This window comes from Trachypithecus francoisi, unplaced genomic scaffold, assembly GCF_009764315.1.
Source record: "Trachypithecus francoisi isolate TF-2019V2 unplaced genomic scaffold, Tfra_2.0 Lachesis_group12, whole genome shotgun sequence".
Lineage (NCBI taxonomy): Eukaryota > Metazoa > Chordata > Mammalia > Primates > Cercopithecidae > Trachypithecus > Trachypithecus francoisi.
Window position 1 is genome coordinate 50,909,875 of NW_022681457.1, and position 19,853 is coordinate 50,929,727.

The 19,853-nt window shown below is 40.3% G+C and overlaps 1 protein-coding gene across 2 annotated transcripts in view; it reads right to left on the reverse strand.

Moving 5' to 3' along the window:
• The window catches only part of GTF2B (general transcription factor IIB), a 47,181-nt gene extending 30,077 nt beyond the window's left edge, over positions 1–17,104 (reverse strand). The window contains exons 1-2 of one of the 2 annotated variants that reach the window (XM_033225499.1): positions 16,951–17,104; positions 12,776–12,882 (exon numbers count right to left, since the gene is read on the reverse strand). In XM_033225499.1, coding sequence (XP_033081390.1) covers positions 12,776–12,882; positions 16,951–16,967 — 124 coding nt within the window. In that variant the 5' untranslated portion in view covers positions 16,968–17,104. Of the gene's footprint in view, positions 1–12,775; positions 12,883–16,478; positions 16,577–16,950 lie in introns of those variants that run through there. The other variant, XM_033225500.1, reaches the window with a different exon arrangement.
• Between the last annotated feature and the right edge of the window lie 2,749 nt (positions 17,105–19,853).

Below are 19,853 nucleotides of genomic sequence, written 5' to 3' on the forward strand. Positions count from 1 at the left end.
AAGTAGGTCGATAGGAGTAGCAGCATCTAAGAGGAGGAGCTGATGCACTGGTTGAAAGTGTATCCTAAATTTGGCCACAATACATTTGGCCACTCACATACTACTACTGTTCAGGCCTCTATCCTATGGCATAGGTTTCTTTTTCCCTTTACTTGGAATAATTTTCTCTCCATAAATCCTTACTCATTCTTAAAAACTGTGCTTCACTCAAATTTCAACAGTACTGTCTTCAGGATGTCACCATATTTGGAAGATCTGTAATGTAGCTTTAACTGCAGGATCCAGTATTAAGTTACCCTACTCTCTTTCATACACTATCCAAAGAGTGGCTCCAGGGTTTGCTCACAGCATTCTCATCTTTCTGTCACTCTCAGTAACCAACCAGCACAGTGATTAACAGAGCCATATGTTTAAAAAAAGTTTTTTAAGTCTCACAGACCTGGATTTATGTGGCTCTGTCGCTTATAAGATGGGAATCTTGAGCTAATTACCTAAGCAATTTGAGTCTCAGTTTCCCCTTCTGTAAAATGGAAACAAACCAGCTCAAAGGGCAGTCTGCTACTCAAGTACTTAATGAGTAATTTTCTGACGCTTAAGAGAAAAATTGCACCCAAATTAAAAGCTGTAAATTAGGCAAGAAGGCTGTGTCTAAAGGCTTACAAGGGATGCCAAAGAAATAACTTGTAAGTGAATATAAATATGCTTATTTTAAAAACTTGGCCATATTAAACCAAACTTAATTTTTCCCTTTGGAAAACACCGTTAATGCTAATTGAAAGATGGTTACCCAATAATCTTCAACATACTATAATTGGAGCATTAAATATACCAGACCCACAGCAATCACTCAAACATTTGTTGCAACTGACATGCTATGAAATGTGGCATTTCAGACTTAGAATCACCCTCTTTTTCTACAAGGTTTAAAAAAAAAAAAAAAAAAAAAACAAGGGGGAGGCTGAGCACAGTGGCTCATGCCTGTAATTCTAGCACTGTGGGGAGTCTGGGGCAGGATGACTGCTTGAGCCCAGGAGTTCGAGATCAGCCTGGGCGACACAGGGAGATGCTACCTTTACAAATATTAATAACTTTTTTAAAAATTAGCTGGGGGTGGTGGTATGAGCCTGTGGCCACAGCTACTTGTGAAACTGAGGCAGGAAGATACCTGAGCCTGAGAGGTAAAGGTTGTGGTGAGCCATAATCATGCCACTAGCCTGGACAACAGAGCGAGACCCTGCCTCAAAAAAAAGCACTTGTATCTCCACAATACGTATCAGTGAAATCTTATACTAAAATTCCACTATGTATTCACATATTATTTCATTGGACTCAGCAATTCTGAGATGTATGGTATCAGTCTTCCATGGGGGAAGAAAAAAATATTTATTTTACAGATGAAACAAATTAAGCTTGAACAAATTATGTAACTCAACTATAGTTACACAGCTTATCAATTAGTAAAGCCAACCCTCAATTCTAGAGACAGTAACTTCTAGCTATACTAGGAGCAATGGAGACACACAATTATAAAATATATGCCCCCAGGAATTTGCAGTCTAGGTGTGAAGACATGGAAAATATGAAGGTAAAAAATCTAAACATACAGAAAATCTAAAAGAATGTGGTAAACTGTAAAGAGTACAGATTTGTGTTCCTCAATGTTACCAATATATGACCTACATTAGAATGTCTGCAAATGGAGCCTAGAATCGTTTTAAGCACATTCCCCAGCTGACTCTTTTTTTTTTTTTTTGAGACGGAGTCTGGCTCTGTCGCCCAGGCTGGAGTGCGGTGGCAGGATCTCAGCTCACTGCAAGCTCCGCCTCCCAGGTTCACGCCATTCTCCTGCCTCTGCCTCCCAAGTAGCTGGGACTACAGGCGCCCGCATCGTCGCCCGGCTAGTTTTTTGTATTCTTTAGTAGAGACGGGGTTTCACCGTATTAGCCAGGATGGTCTCGATCTCCTGACCTTGTGATCCGCCCGTCTCGGCCTCCCAAAGTGCTGGGATTACAGGCTTGAGCCACCGCGCCTGGCCTTCCCCAGCTGACTCTTAATGCACATTTATACATTCATATTTCAGATTCGCTGGTATAAACAATATGCAGAATGAGTTTAGAAGAAGGGAAAGGTCAAATGGACTCATTTTTCTCTTTCAAATACACTTAAACTGTTTTCCAGTATCTTCTTTACATTGTTTTTACATACAAATAATTTAGATTTAAATGGTACACAAAAAAGTGGCTTTAACTAGAAATACTACTAGTTTCAAACAACTCTTCATTGTGAAATAACTTATAGAAGTCATGATAGACCAATTTTATGTTGTTTTTTTTTTTTTTTTTTTGAGACGGAGTCTGGCTCTGTCACCGGGGCTGGAGTGCAGTGGCCGGATCTCAGCTCACTGCAAGCTCCGCCTCCCGGGTTCACGCCATTCTCCTGCCTCAACCTCCAGAGTAGCTGGGACTACAGGCGCCCGCCACCTCGCCCGGCTAGATTTTTGTATTTTTTAGTAGAGACGGGGTTTCACCGCGTTAGCCAGGATGGTCTCGATTCCTGACCTTGTGATCCGCCCGTCTCGGCCTCCCCAAAGTGCTGGGATTACAGGCTTGAGCCACCGTGCCCGGTCCCAATTTTATGTTTTAATAGCAATTATGGCAGATTATAAGCTAATACTTTACTGGTTATAAAAATCAATTTATGGGAAATGTACAAGGTCAAATTTATGAACAAACGGATTATCTAAATATAATAATACTGCCACCTAGTGTTCAACTTTTAAAACGACATAATCATACAATTGGCATCTGGGGAAAAAACCCCACAAAAAAGTACTGTTAGAACAAACAGTTTCAGCTGGACACAGTGGCTCACACCTGTAATCCCAGCACTCTGAGAAGCTGAGGCAGGTGGATCATTTGAGGTCAGGAGTTTGAGAACAGCCTGGCCAATATGGCGAAACCCCATCTCTACTAAAAATACAAAAATTAGTCAGGCGTGGTGGTGGTCGTCACCTGTAATCCCACTACTCAGAAGGTTGAGGCAGGAGAATCGCTGGAACCCAGGAGACAGAGGTTGCAGTGAGCCAAGATAAAGCCACTGCACTCTAGCCTGGGCGACATAGCGAGACTCGGTCTCAAAAACAAAACAAAACAAACAAAAACCAGTTTCATAGTAGGAACAACAAAACTTTGCTTTAAGAATTGGGCCAGGTTGGGCGTGGACATTTTGGGAGGCTGAGGCGGGTAGACTGTGTAAGGCCAAAAGTTCAAGACCAGCATGGGCAACATGGCTAAACCTTGTCTCTACAAAAAATACAAAAATTAGCCAGGTGTGGTGCCGTGTGCCTGTAGTCCCAGCTACTCAGCAGGCTAAGGTGAGAGGATCGTTTCAACCAGGGAGGTGGAGGTTGCAGTGAGTCAAGAGGACTCCGGTGCACTCCAGCCTGGTAAAAGAGTGAGATCTTGTCTCAAAAATAAAATAAAAAATAAAAATTTGTCGTTTTAAGAGTCACTAGCAGTATCTTAAGGATCAATGATGAAATGGGCAGCTAATACCAAATCATAACACTTCACGTTTCAAATACAAATCTTGTAATTCAAATAAAAGAGAATCAATTAAGCAACTATCACATGTTAAATAGCATTAAAAATAGCATTAACTATAGCTACAAAAATTGGAAACAAGTTTTAAAGGACACTAAACACTATACAGCTATTTAAATACTGGCGAAAAACATTATCAAGGGCCAGGCGCGGTGGCTCAAGCCTGTAATCCCAGCACTTTGGGAGGCCGAGACGGGCGGATCACGAGGTCAGGAGATCAAGACCATCCTGGCTAACATGGTGAAACCCCGTCTCTACTAAAAAATACAAAAAACTAGCGGGCGCCTGTAGTCCCAGCTACTTGGGAGGCTGAGGCAGGAGAATGGTGGGAACCCGGGAGGCGGAGCTTGCAGTGAGCTGAGATCCGGCCACTGCACTCCAGCCTGGGCGACAGAGCCAGACTCCGTTTCAAAAAAAAAAAACACACATTATCAAAAGGCAGCAAATGTGTGACAATTTGTATTTTCCAAAGATGGCAACATCTCCCATCCACATGTTCTTCTGCAACGTGACCTTGTCACTATCACGTTTAGGTACAGCCTATTTCTCTACTCCCTTCAACTCAGGTAAGTCCTATTATGGCCACGACAAATAGAATACTGAAGTGATCCTGTGCCAGTTCTAGGCATAACCCTTACCTACCACCCATGTCTAGCTTCCCCTTTCTCAGAACACTTGCTCTTGAGGTACTTCTCTTAGAAGCCAACTACCATGTAGTATAAAATATGACTACTGTGAGACAACTACGGAGAGGCCCTGGAGGATGACAGATTCATGTGCGGAGGTCAAGCAGCACAGAGGAACCAGAAATGCAAGTGAAGAAGTTATCAAAGAAGCAGATCCTACAGGTCCAGCCAATGCCAACTGCCCAGATAAGTCCTTCCCAAATTACTGACTCATAAAATCATGAGCAAAATAAAATGGCTGTTGTAAGTCACTAAGTTTTGAGGTAGTTTGTAATGTAACTGTAAATGAAACAAAAATTGGTTCCTGAAGTATTACGTTACTTTAAGAAAAATCAAAAACACTTGCCCTTGTTTTGAGATTGGTGGTAGGTTGGCCTCAGGAAGAATGAGGTGACGGTTTGAGAGACAATGAGATAAATGTTATTACAGGCAGGAAAAAAGGTATAAGGTGTAAGATATAAACTTATAAATATACTTTTGGTGTTATGAATTATTTCATTTAAAAAGGTGACAGTGGTCAGGTACGGTGGCTCACGCCTGTAATTCCAGCACTTTGGGAGGCCGAGGTGGGCAGATCACCAGAGGTTAGGTGTTCGAGACCAGCCCAGCAGATATGGTGAAACCCCTGTCTCTACTAAAAACACAAAAAATGAGCCACGTGTGGTGGCAGGTGCCTGTAGTCCTAGCTACTCGGGAGGCTGAGGCATGAGAACTGCTTGAACCTGGGAGGCGGAGGCTGCAGTGAGCCTCTGCACTCCAGCCTGGGTGACAGAGTGAGACTCCGTCTTTAAAAAAAAAAAAAAAAAGTAATAGTAAAGGGCTCTCTTAGTTGCTAACTCAGATGGGAGGGGTGACATACGGCTCTGAATATGAAAATTGGGCCATATCTACACTTGAGTTTGCTATTAAAGAGGAATTAGTGACAATGGGCTGTTCTAATTTTAGAGCACAAATTAAACATTAATTAAATATAGGACTGTCCAGCTGAGCATAGTGACTCACACCTGTAATCCCAGCACTTTGGGAGGTCAAGGCGGGGGGGTGGGGGTGACCTGAGGTCAAGAGTTCGAGACCAGCCTGGCCAACATGGTGAAAACCCGTCTCTACTAAAAATACAAATCTATCAGCCAGGCGTGCTGGCGTGTGCCTGTAAATCCCTGCTACCCTGGAGGCTGAAGCAGGACAACACTTGAACCTGGGAGGTGGAGGTTGCAGTGAGCAGAGTTTGTGCCACCGCACACCAGCCTGGGCAACAGAGCGAGACTCCATCTCAAAAAAATAAAAAATAAAAATAAAAATAAAAGAAAAAAGAGACTGTCCAAAAACAATTCAGAAAATGTTTATTAAATTAATACGGTTTAATCTAAAATGTTTCAGACAATGTAAAAATTTTATGGCAAGCATAATCAAATCATGTATGCCAAGATAATTTATTAGGAAACACTTGATGTCTGGATTCAAATTCCCATGAAAAACAGTATTTTAAATAAGAAAAAAGTCACAAATGCTATCCCTTAGTGGGCTATCGAATATTTGCCCAGCTTGATTTCTTCCCCATTTTCTTAGGTGTAAGAGGCAAAGGCTGCACTGAGCTGGCAATAAAGAGCAAATGCCTTTAAACCACTGAGCTGATGCAAATTCAATTACATATACAGTCACATGTTGCATAACATTTTGGCTTAGAATGGACTATATACACAATGGTGGTCCCTTAAGATTATAATACTGTCTTTTCATTGTACCTTTTCTATGTTCGATATATAAGAGAGAGCTGAACACATTCACATATATGGCAGGGTCTGTACGCACCCTGACAACTCACAGAACAATAGGATGAAAGGATACTAGTTTTCTCCCACTTTTCATAGGTAAACTGGGTAAGTTAATGTACCTGAGTACCTACAAAAATGTAGTAAGTGGGGCCTGGCGCAGTGGCTCACACCTGTAATCCCAGTACTTTGGGAGGCCGAGGCTGGGGGTATCTCTTTGAAGCTAGGAATTTGAGACCAGCCTGGCCAACATGGGGAAACCCCGTCTTTACCAAAACAACAAAAATTAGCTGGGAGTGGTGGTGCACACTCTTAATCCCAGCTACTCGAGTGGCTGAGGTATGAGAATCACTTGACCCTGGGAGGTGGAAGTTGCAATGAGCCGAGCTCATGCCACTGCACCCTAGCCTGGGTGACAGAGCAAGACGCTATCTCAAAAAAAAAAAAAAAAAAAAAAAAAAAGAACTAGTAAGAGAAGGTACAATTGGTCAGACATGCCCCACAAAGCCTACATTGAACCGGATGTTAAAAACACCATATACTAGAATAAGAGTTTGGCCGAAAGCTCCAGAAGTCAGAACAATAAATACTAGGTATGTATTTAAAAAAAAGAAAAAGATACATACTTACCTCTGAGTTAAAACTGCCTACAGTACTCAGTACGATAACACTGTATAGATTTGTAGCTTAGAAGCAATAGGCTATACTATGTAGCCTAGGTGTGTTGCAGACTATACCATCTAGGTTTTATAAGTACCATCTATGATGTTCACATGATGAAATCATCTAACAATGCATTTCTCAGAATATATCCTCACCAAGTGACACATGATTTTAATGCAATCTAAATTCACTATTGATATATGACATTAATATATACAGGTATATATGTCATTAATTTATACTCGTGCAGTGTTATGTTCAATTTAGGTATTTCCAACTTAATTTGCTTGATGATAGTCTCAGCAAAACAGAACTTTGCTACTAGACTCTTCTACACTTGTCCTTGTTTGGTAATGGAATGGATTCTTCACTTACACAATATATTACACATTTAACCACAAATTATCTATGAATGAGCCTACCGTGTATTTTAAATTAAGTGTTGGTTATATTTTATGTCAGAAGAATCAGTATCAAAAAGAAATATTGTCATATATCATAGAAAGTAAGTTTTATTGGATATTTTTTTCAGACCTCAAGATTTAACACGGTGTTTGATATGAATAAATCAATAAAAACAAAAACAAAATTAACTTCCTTTGGTTTGATACAGCAGAAAAGTACAAGCAAAAATTAGGAATTCCAAGCACAAGAAAGCATACAAGTCCTGTGAATTATATCTTCCTTTTCCGGCTGATTAATCTCAACTGTCTTGCTGGTTAAAGCGGAAGTGAGGCTGGTGGGAAGGCTGAAAATATAATGGGATACTTTCATGTTTTTTAAAAATGGGCCAGGCACCATAGCGCACGCCTATAAACTCAGAACGTTGGGAGGTCAAGGCAGCTGGATCACTTGAGGCCAGGAGTTTAAAACTAGCCTGGACAACATGGTGAAACCCTGTCTCTACTAAAAATACACATGGGTGTGGTGGTGCACGCCTGTAATCCCAGGTACTCAGTAGGCTGAAGCACAAGAATCGCTTGAACCCCGGAGGCAGAGGCTGCAGTGAGCAGAGATCGTGCCACTGCACTCCAGCCTGGGGGATAGAGGAAGACTCTCACTCCAAAAAAAAAAAAAAAAAAAAGGCTACAGAGGTTAGGAGAGCTAAGAAGCTGAAATTATCTTCAGTTTTGTCTGTCTCACTCGTAACACATTATCAGTTTGATCTTAACATTGTGGAAGAATTGGAAGGCTCTCATTTAACTGAAGGGTTAAGCAAACATTTTCTGTAAAGGGTGACAAAGTATTTTAGGCTTTGTGGGTCAAGAGGCAAAACTAAGGATATTAAGTAGGTACTTATATAAAATAAGAAAAAAATCCACTATTTTTTATTGTTGAAATTTAAAATATAATAATTAGGTAATTTACTGTAATACATGCCTACTAATGAGAAGAATAAAATTCTCTTTTTTGGGGATAACATTTCATTTAACTGGAGTTCAAAGTTAATACTCTCTATCATCAAAATGAATGACAAATGTTCATGTGTCAATGATGTTGTACTGACAAGATTTTATATATTTCACTTTCTTTTCACATAGATAAGTACTGCCAAATACCGATAATTAATCCACAAGCATATGATTTTAATTGAGCATATTTACTGCTTGGAAGGCATTTATAGAATTGTATCACATTCTTCTCCTGATAATGGTCTTTTAACATACTGTTACCCTGCAGATTAGTCACTACCAATTGAAGGTTAGCTGGAACCCCCTTAACTGTGCAGTGAAAACAAATTTTGAAATATGAAAATTTCCTTTGCATTTGGATTCAGGTCTGAAAAACACCGCTGAAAATATAGCTTGAGCCTGGAAAATATATCTGCTGCAAATCTATGTGGTAATGAATATCCTATTTTAACTTCTGACAGTACTGGAAGTATATAAAGTATATAAAAGCAATTTGACATTACTTATGATTCAAATATTAACTTGTGAAATTGACTTTACCGCAGTTTATGTTTCACAGAAAAGCAGTATTTTGCCTTGTAACTCTATGATGAATTCATTAAGAAGTATTAGCAAGTTTGCAGCAAAAGCTAATTTTCAAAACCATCCAGTGCTCAACAGCAGTAGCTGAAGGCAGTACTGATTCAGAAAAATCTTACTCTTGTCCCCTGAGTTCAGAAAAATCATAACAAAACTTTACTACTGCTAAATCACCAAATTAGTGTGTCATTAAGACAAGTCACCCTAACAATATTTTGTTAGAAATACTCAGCTTTTATTTCTAACAAAAAATGTCACAAAACTGGCCGAGCATGATAGCTCACACCTATAATCCCAGCACTTTGGGAGGCAAAGGCAAGAGGATCACTTGAGGCCAGGGTTCAAGACGAGCCTGGGCAACACTGTGAGACCCTATCTCTACCAAAAAAAAAAAAAAAAAATTAGCCAGGGTCCTGCTTGAGCCCAGGAGTTGAGGCTGAAATGAGTTATGATCGCACCACTGCACTCCAGCCTGAAAAAGAGAATCTGTCTCAAAAAAAAAAAAGTCACAGAACTGATATTGATAGTTACGTCCACAAGAGTGAATGAAGTTCATTGTTCACAATTACTGGTTCAATAACACCAGGTAGATTAAAGTCTTCTCTAACAAAGTACTGCTGATGAATAATATAATAAACAGGCTGTTTAAACACCTTACATTTTCAATCTTGGCAAATCTGTCCCACTAAATCTTCTGCTCCACATATATTTTTACCCTTATCAGTTATAATAAATTTTAGCAGATTCCACTTCAGGTTATACTGAATTAACACTTTCGCAATTGCTTTGAAGCTATTTTCTCCTATAGCTGCTCCATGTAGACAACCCACTGGAGCTAGTTCTTCTGTCAAGCTCAGCACTGACTTTTTTTTTTTTGAGACAGAGTCTTACTCTATCACCCAGGCTGGAGTGCAGTGGTGCAATATCGGCTCAATGCAAACTCCGCCTCCCGGGTTCAAGCAATTCTCTGCCTCAGCCTCCCCAGTAGCTGGGATTACAGACGCCCACCACCATGCCAGGCTAATTTTTGTATTTTTAGTAGAGACAGAGTTTCACCATCTTGGCCAGGCTGGTTTTGAACTCCTGACCTCATGATCCACCCCCCTCAGCCTCTGAAAGTGCTGGGTTTACAGGCATAATCTACTGCGCCCAGCCCAGCACTGATTTCTTGAATAAACAACTGAAAAGTACCAATAACATCAATCTAGTCATCAAGAGCCAAAGAAAAATACCTGAGATAATTTACCTTGACTTTCAACTGACTACTGATGTTGCTCCACTGTCCTCAACTCTTCAAGCAACTGTTCTTGGTGAGATGCTAACAGTCTTAAATAAATTTATTTTCTCTGGACACATATATTCAGCTGTTGCAATCAAATATGAATTAATTAACTTATGACTGGTAAATGGCTTTCCTTGATTGGCCAAGAAATAAGCCACTTAGAAACTTCAGTTGCAGCCGCAGTTTCATTCTTTTATTTTTGTGAAAAAATTATGTTGTGTTAAGATATTATATTTTACATTATCTTCTATTGTTTTCCTGAGTCAGAAATATTCTAATGAGTGCTCAGTATGGTAATGTCCACGCTTACTGTATTCTTTTAACACAGCTATAGTATCATTGTGTAATAAATACAACTGTTTTGCCATCTAATTCAGCAGCAAAATAATCCACACTCCACCAGGCCTTAAAAGCATGACATTCAAAGCTAACTTTTCTTATTTTGGTGTAATGGATATGTAATGGTAATAAAAATAAATAAATAAAACAGTGCAATATGGCAACATATGTGGCGATCAACATGTTGCTGAGTTATAACTGCATCACTGCAATTAGCATGCTGAGGAGCAGAACAAGTGATGAGAGCTGCACATGTGGTTTCTGTTGCAGCTACTAAGCTCTGCTGTTGTAATGTGAAAAGAGCCATATACACTATGTAAACAACTGAGTGTTGCTATATTCCAATAAAACTTTATAGATACCAGGCCAGGCGTGGTGGCTTACACCTGTAATCCCTGCACTTTGGAAGGCCAAGGCCGGTGGATCAACTGAGGTCAGGAGTTCAAGACTAGCCTGGCCAACATGCTGAAACCCTGTCTCTACTAAAAATACAAAAAGTCAGCCGGGTATAGTAGTGGGCGCCTGTAATCCCAGCTATTCAGGAGGCTGAGGCAGGAGAATCACTTGAACCTGGAAGGCAGAGGCTGCGGTGAGCTGAGATCGCACCACTGCACTCCGGCCTAGGCAACAACAGCGAAACTCCGTATCAAAAAAAAAAACTTTGGGCAGGCGAAATGGCTCACGCCTGTAATCCCAGCACTTTGGGAAGCCGAGGTGATCAGATCACCTGAAGTCAGGAGTTCAGGACCAGCCTGACCAACGTGGAGAAACCCCGTCTCTACTAAAAAAAAATACAAAATTTGCTGGGCACAGTGGCACATGCCTGTAATCCCAGCTACTTGGGAGGCTGAGGCAGGAGAATCACTTGAACCCGGGAGGCAGAGGTTGTGGTGAACTGAGATTGTGCCATTGCACTCCAGCCTGGGCAACAAGAACAAAACTCCATCTCAAAAAACAAACGAAGAAAAACTTTATAGATATTGAAATTTGTATTTTCACATGTCCCAAAATAATGATTTTTTTCAACCATTTAAAAATGTAAAAGCCATATTAGCAAACAGGCCATATAAAGACAGGTGATGGGTTGTACTTCGATGACCCCAGATTAAAATTTTATTATTATGAAAGGCAATACAAGATAGAAATCTGCCTCCCATGCAGACAATGAGTCAATCTTCTAGACTACCTAAACGTCAGTTTCCTCATCTGTAAAGTGAAGATAATGTTAGTACTCACCTCACAAGTTTGTTGTGAGGATAAACTGAGTAAATATGTAAATCATTTAGAATAGTACCTAGTATATAGTAAATGTATTGGCTATTCCTTACTCAGCAGAATATAGTAGCAAATGATTCTCAATTCCTATTAGCAACTCTATACTTTAAAACTCCCACTGTAGGTCTGAGGCAAGCAGCCTTCTTGGACCAAGTAAGACAATTCCACAGTATGCCACTACTAATGCTTCTGTTATACTGCCCACAATCCTCCTAGAATTTTCATTCTTGAGTAATTCAAACTGCTAAGTATTACCCCGATTCTCAGATGCGGCAACTCCACCACAAGAATAATTTTTGAACAGACTATCTGTAGTCTGAAGTTCTGCTGCATATCTAGATTAGTGCGCAAGTAGGAACAAGGTGAAATTTTAAGTAGCATTTTTGGCAATAATTTTATACTAAACATTCATCAATAAATGATTCCATATAGAAGTTATAATAAATCTTTTTTTTGGACTAAAAGGCTTTAGGTGAGACTCAAAAATCATGTTTATCTACTTCTCAACATATAAAAAAGTCACAAAAGTTTGATTATTTAATATGCATGAGTGTCAGCCCATCTCCCCAGTCCTCCACCAAGTTATTTCAGACTAAGGATTTAGGAAATTACTGTGGCCTTTTCATTTCTTCTGGATTAGCTCCCACTCCACATTATAAAAACATAAATTTGGATATACAATAAAATATGTTTCTAAATAACTTTACTCGTTTCTGTTTCCCAAATTTTTTTTTTTTTTTGGCAATAAATTATTTGTTGGGGAAGAAAGTCAAAATGTGTTCATTAAATGACAGTTTGGAAACTATGCAAAAGTGAAGAACTCTAAACAATTTTTTTTTTTTTTTTTGAGATGGAGTCTCGCTCTGTTGCCCCGGCTGGAGTGCAATGCGATCTCGGCTCACTGCAACCTCCGCCTCCCGGGTTCAAGCCATTCTCTTGCCTCAGCCTCCCGAGTAGTTGGGATTACAGGCACCCACCATTATGCCCAGCTAGTTTTTGTACTTTCAGTAGAGATGGGGTTTCTCCATGTTGGTCAGGCTGGTCTCGAACTCCTGACCTCAGGTGATCCTCCCACCTTGGCCTCCCAAAGTGCTGGAATTACAGGCATGAGCCATGGTGCTTGGCCTCCTAAACAGTAATTTAAATTAAAACCATAATAACAACTCACCTACAACCAAGCCACATTCAGGACAGATCATATCACCGGCTCTGTAGTCCTCCACTAAAATCGCATCTGGATGATTTGGACATGTGACTCTTGGAAGAGCATCCAAACTAAAAGAAAAAAGTTGTATTTTTACATCTTCCCAACCAACATGTATCACAGTAATCTCCTGGGATGGGGGATGGGGAAGACAAAGATTGTGAACATTCTTCAATACATACGATTATAACATGTGTGAGCTAGATTTTCAAAGTAAACATCCCAGTTAGGTTACTTTAAATTCTAGCTAGTAACTGGCAAGTAGTTTCCACTGGAATTCATATTTTATTGTGGAAGGCTTTCAAAACATAAATAGAAAATAATTAGTTTCTTCTCTTAATATGTAGGCCAGTAAGATTTTTTAAAATGCTGATTAGTGTTGTAATGACTAGCTACCATAATAACCTGTAGCATTTACATTACCATCCACTTTGTGCTCTTTGCCACTTATTTGTCTAGTCAGAGAACAATTTCTCTCTGTATTTTTCTACTTGTTAACTACTTTAGTAACAGATTTAAATAGTACGCTGAACCCAGTAAGTATAGAAATGAGGGATGGTAGAAGTTGCTCTGCTGAACTTAAGACTTGATGATTTCCTTTAGTCCAGAATTTACTGAATTTTTTATCATTCAACAAATGGTTTCAAAAGCTACTTGTAAATTTATCTGTGATATTAATAATTAGCTCAATTTATCTTATTTTGAACAACAAAGCAGTTTACAGAAGACACGTTCATCTTTTTTTTACACATTAATCGTAAATGATCTGACAGAATCAGCTGTAAAAGCAACAAATATTTGATCATTATTTCAGGGGGTATGACCTCCCAATCACAAATGTTTGGTAGCACAGCAAATAAGGCCCTTTTAAAAATCATTTGAAATAATACAATAAATGGTTAGGTTATGGACATCAGATACACGTAAAAGACAAAAATCAACTGTTCTTACAGTATGTAAATAGTTATTTGTGGTTTGGGGTAAAGTTTCTCATGCTAGCAAATACAATTCAGAAAGTTAACTCCCAACTTAGAAGATGGTATCTACGGGAAAACTGATAAAATCATCCCTATTCGCCTCCAAACTTATCTAGTCAGCTTAACCAGAACATGTCTTGAATCTTCTCATTGGGAAAACGCGTGGGTAAGTATTACTTCATATTTGTGATTACTCCATAAATTCCTCTAAGGAAAATATTTTAATAAATTATGACAAAATTAAACAGTTGATATCAATTATGAAAAACCATGTTGAAATAAAGGAAAATGTTAGCAGAGTAACACTAATTACAAATTAGTAAAAGAGGAGGCCATGTTAAACACAGTACTAAGAACTAACACTCTGCACTATTAAAAAGTAGATAGAAAACTCTAGTTCATGTAATGATACAGAAACATCTCAAAGATATGAAGAGTGAGGAGTAAGGTAGAAAACCTATACAAAGCTGAAAAGTATGAACTAGCCATACACTGTAACATGGATGAACCTCAAAATACTGACAGAAGCTAGACAGCAGAATACATATGCCATTTATGCCAACTTCAAAGCAGGCAAAACGAATTGATGGTGTTAGAAATCAGGATGTGGTTTTCTCAAGGGAGGGGGAATGACTGAGGACAGAGACTTTGCTAGTGTCTTAGCTAGTGCTAGTGGTATCTGATTTCCTTACCTGGGTAGTAGCTATATATGTGCTCACTTTGTGACTGAGCTGCCCACTTTTAAAATCTGCGTGCTAATGTCATTAAAAAAAGGTAAAAGCAAGGTAGTGAATGGAGTTTAAATTAGGTCACTTTTGGGAAGAAGAGAAGTTAGAACTATTTGTATACATTTGTTAAATCGTAAGCACGAGGAAAACACCAAAAGACTAGTAACTATGGCTGATCTGGGGAGACTTAGATGGCTGGAAGCTAGGAAAGGGGAGAGACTACTTTTCATGGGTTTAGTCTACTGCAATTTTGCTTTTGGAACATTTGTATGCGTTACCTATCAAAATAAAAGTACGCCAAATTAGTAAACTTTTAACCAAATTACCCACAATACAAAAGAGGAACCATACAAATGGGGTGGTGGAGGTGGTAACAGAGAGAAACAATGGGGAGGAATAGGGAAACAACCACCACTGACATTAAAACGTCTAAAGTACCAGATAATCCCAAACCCCATTTTAGAGCTATCATTTATTGGGTATGCACTGTATTGCTGGTGTTATACATTTATTATTGTCAATCTCCACAGCAATCCTGAAAGAAAGGCCTATTTCCCATTTTAAAAGATTATGCTCACAGAATGATTTGCCTGAAGTCATGGAACTAGTAAGTGGCCAAGCTTACATTTGAACTCAAAACATTTGTATTCTTCTGTGAGGTCACCAGCCAGTTTCAAGGCCTAGTAACAATACATCTTCCTGAGGGAAAAACATGCAAAAGATAGAAATAATATATTTAGGCTGGGCACAGTGGCTCATGCCTGTTACCACAGCACTCTGGCAGGCCAAAGTCGGAGGACTGTTTGGGCCCAGCAGTTCGGGCCCAGCCTGGGCAATGTAACTAGGCCTTGTCTCTACAAAAATAAAAAGTAATAAAATTAAAAAATAAAAAAATTAGCCAGGCACACTAAAAAAATTAGTGTGCACCTATGGTCCCAGCTATTCAGGAGGCTGAGGTGGGAGGATCACTTGAACTGGGGAGGTCACGGCTGCAGTGAGCCATGATTGTGCCACTTGCACTTCAGCCCAGCCCTGTTCCAAAAAATAAAAAATTCTACATTTAACTTTGTCACTGATAGAAAAACTTGAGCAATAACTGCCATGATACATAAATTGCACATATCTAGAAAAAAATTCAGACTTAAAAAGCCATGACAGAATTTAAGTCGTATTTGAGTGATTTGGGGAGCCAAAGTTTTCCATTTACCTACAAGGAGGCCTCACCTGACAGACCACCACCCAGATAGAATGACTGAGCATCCAATCCAAGAATCAGAAGCAGTAAACAAGAGTGTCACTGGCTTTACGAGTTCTGTTCAAACAGTACATTAGCTAAAGCTGCCTCCCACCCCAAATTCTTTTTTTCTAACCATAAAATGTAAGTCTTGGCAGTTACCAGAAAAGGCTATTTTGTAAAAACGGCTTTCACTGTGAAATTAACCAATTCCACAGCTGATAGTGCCAGAAAAATGGTGCCAGAGTTCCAGAACCTGTAGAATTAATTTGATACTTTTAACACAGCATTAGCTAACCAAAGGCCAGGCGTGGATAACAGGAAACAGGTTATCTTAGACTCTACACTCTAACACTATCCTTGGAAAAGTCAACATTGGCATGACTCAGTTTACACTTACGCAAAAATACTAACATCTACCTCATAGTGGTAATGAGAGATATAATTAGGGTCTGCAAGCATTTTTCAGGCCACAAGATTAAAGGCTGTCTCTGAGGGTACTGCATGCATTTCCTGTAGATATAAGTACATTGCATTTTTAAATATATACTGAAGAGCAACCTCCCAGCACACATAACTAAATTTCTTATGCAAGATTTTCTTCAGAAGGACACAGGCAACGATATTTGTAAACAAATCCTTTAGCATGGAACTAATCAACTCTTCCGATGGCTCTAACTTCACTTTCGAGGCCCGCTGTGATGGTAACCTGGTTCCATCTGGCTTACCAATGCTGACGTTCCCAACTTCCTAGCTGTCAGATCGATAGGGACCCAGAACCAACTGTTTCCCGTTCCTTTGAAAAGGAGAAATTACGGACCCTCGGGTTGTTTGGGCCGTAGAAGAAAAAAACAAGCTGGGGGAGGGGCGGGGGTAGAAGGAGAAGAAAATAAGGGGAGGTTGAAACATTCGGTAAAGACACGAGGACAAGGGCTGGGGACACAGAAGCCCACCAGGACCCACAAAGGGTGATGTCTACATGAGACGACGACATAAGACGTCAACAGCTGGGTAACCCCCGCGACACCCTGACAGTCCTGCCGTCTGGAAGTGCCTTTGTCCCGGTCGGTCGGCCAGTCCCGCCGCTTCTCTCCCATACCCCTGGGTACTTAGTCCGACGAGGCTGCCCGGAGGCCGCCTGAAAGCCCGCAGCGCTCGCGCCCGCCCCTCAGCTCGCCGGGCTCAGCCGGACATACTAACCGACTGGTAGACGCCATCTTCACGGCCACTGCGGTGCCCGAAACAAGCCACAACAGATCACCCGAAAACAGGAAGCGAGTGTGGCGAAGAGACGCGCAGAGATGAGCTTTTATAGACGACTCATCCACGCAGTCGTAACAGAGCGGGGCTACGGGTCGGGAGAAGGGCCAAGAATAGTGCGATCCCATACGTCACGCGTTTTGCGATTTCTTACGTTCTTACTCCGTTTCTGTAATTTGCTGTGTTGCTAAGCGAGTCAACGTAACTACCTAGGAAGAGTCTCATGGGAACCCTGCAAAGGGGCTACAACAGAGCTACTCTCAATCTGACAGAGTTAAAACACGAAGAAAACCCTGGCTTCGTAGTGGTGCCAAAGCCTGCATCCCTAAAAGTCTAACCACCCCCTTCCTCTCCCACCTTCTCACGGCCACCCCCCCGCCCCAGTACCCCACCCGGTTTCAGGCACTCCCATTTGAGCCGGTTCTTACGTGCCACAAGGGTGATTCTTTCTAAGGAATTCAAAATAAAAAGAGAAATTCACTTAGGTCATCCAGAACAGGTGTCTCTTCAGGCTCTGTCATCAACTAGCATGTTATCTTCTTAGGCACGTCCTTTTGATACAGGGTATGTAGGTTTATATAGGTTATAGGATCTTGCCTTGCATACCCTTTTAGAATTGGCAGGAGATGAAACAAAATTACGTGAGACCAATGTGTGCATGAGAGGCACGACGATATGGGTCATACTCTATTTTTTTTTTCATGGCCTTTGCAAATTTGGCTGATAGCTACATATAGAAAACTTGGCAGAACATCTAGATAATGCAAAATATCTCTAGATTTATTAGCCAAATTAACGTTAAAATAGTAATACCACTACTACTAACAACAATAACACTAGTGGAGGGTGTTCAGGTTCTTGACATTTTGAACAAAGAACTGGACAAAACGCACAAAGCAAGGAAGGAATGAAGCAATAAAGGCAGATTTATTGAAAACGAAAGTACACTCCCCAGAGGGGCAGCAACCAGAGCAGAGGAGCTCAAGATTCCCTTTACAGAATTTTCTGGGGTTTAAATACCCTCTAGAGGTTTCCCATGGGTTACTTGGTGTACACCCTATGTAAATGAAGTAGTGACTCCACAATCAGTCTGATTGGTTGTGGAAAGCAACCAATCAGAGGCTAAAGTGAAGTTACAAAGTTACTCTCCTATGCAAATGTCTGATTGGTTGCTTTCTGCAACCAATCAGAGATACTTTCAATTTCCCGTCTGCCACACAGAAAAAGTGTGTGTGTGTGTTGGGGGGAGGGGTGTTGAGAGAGGGGTATTGGGGGGGCATTGTATGTGGAGGGGGTTGTAGGGGGGTTGTGGGGGGGAGGGGGTTGCAAAGGGAGTAGCCTCTGGTTCTTTTGTTACTTAGGTGTGGAAAGTTGGGGTTTTCTTTTTGATTCAGTTCTAGGAAATCAGTGTGAATCGGCCTTAGGTTTCCTGCCTCCAGACCCTTTTCTCCTGCGACAACACTGCAGGAGAAAACTAGTCTTGAAAATATGAGGATTGGTAGAGAAAGTGCTTGGTGGTTTTCATGGGGCTGAGAACTTAGAAGACTGCTTCCTTTCTTTGGGGATGGGATTTAAATGTAATCGAGCACTCATTGTTTTCTTGAGAAGGTGGGAGATACTAGCTTCCTTAGAAAAAAGGGTGTGCAAGAGGCAGGATTTCAGGAACTCAAATCTAGGTGGGAACCGGGGAGCATTTCTTTTTTGTTTCCCGACCCCAATCTTCTGTTTTGTAATTCTGTCATTTTAATAACTTGACTGTACTCTTGTGGGGGTTTTTTCCTCCCTCAATATTTGGGAAAGTTTGAAAAATGCCAACCCTTTTTAGCTGTGTCAAGTGCAAGCAGAAAAGGGCTTGGGGCTGCTGCACCTCAGTCCAGTAGAGGTTTCATGGTAAAGCATCTTAGCTTGGAGGAAGAGGAGGAATAAGACAACTGTGCATCTCTTGAGATCCAGAACATGGACCTGCACCTGGTGGATTCATGATAAGCATTCAATAATGTTTGTGGAAGGAAGAAATTGAAACCCTAGAAAAGGGAGGCAGCATTACTGGTTAAATCAATTCCTGCCACACCTGGAGAGTCTCTTGTCTGTCATAAACTTGTAAGAATTTCTTTTGTATTAAAATAGAAGGCAGCTTAGGTAAGACATTCGTGTTCTTTTGTTAGTACAGCACTTGCAATTTACAAAGCATTTTAATCAACATAATCCCATTTAATATTTATTATTGATCTTGAGGTTAAAATACACACACACACACAGCTGAGATTTTATCACTTGGGAATCAATAACTAACATTCACCAAAACTTCTGGTTTGTATAATAACTTATTTAAATTAATTATGTAAATTAAAATAATTTAATTAAAACAATGGTTTAAATTAACTCATCTTTTTAACTTAGAAAGTTATTCAAAAAGTTTATATCACTACTGTGAAATCTCAAGTTGATGTGCTATAGTTCATTTTAAGTATAAAATGTTTTACATGACTAATAAATGATTTTTAAATGCTTGTGACCCACCTGGCATTGTGGATCACGCCGGTAATCCCAGCACTTTGGAAGGCTGAGGCAGGCAGATTACCTGAGATCAGGAGTTCGAGACTAGCCTGGCCAACATGGTGAAACCCCATCTCTCCCAAAAATACAAAAATTAGCCAGGTGTGGTGGTGCACACCTGTAGTCCCAGCTACTTGTGAGGCTGAGGCAGGAGAATCGCTTGAACCTGAGAGGTGGAGGTTGCAGTGAACTGAGATTGCACCACTGCACTCCAGCCTGGGCAACAGAGTGAAACTCCATCTCAAAAAAACAAAAATGCTTGTGACCTACCTATATTTCTTTTTTAA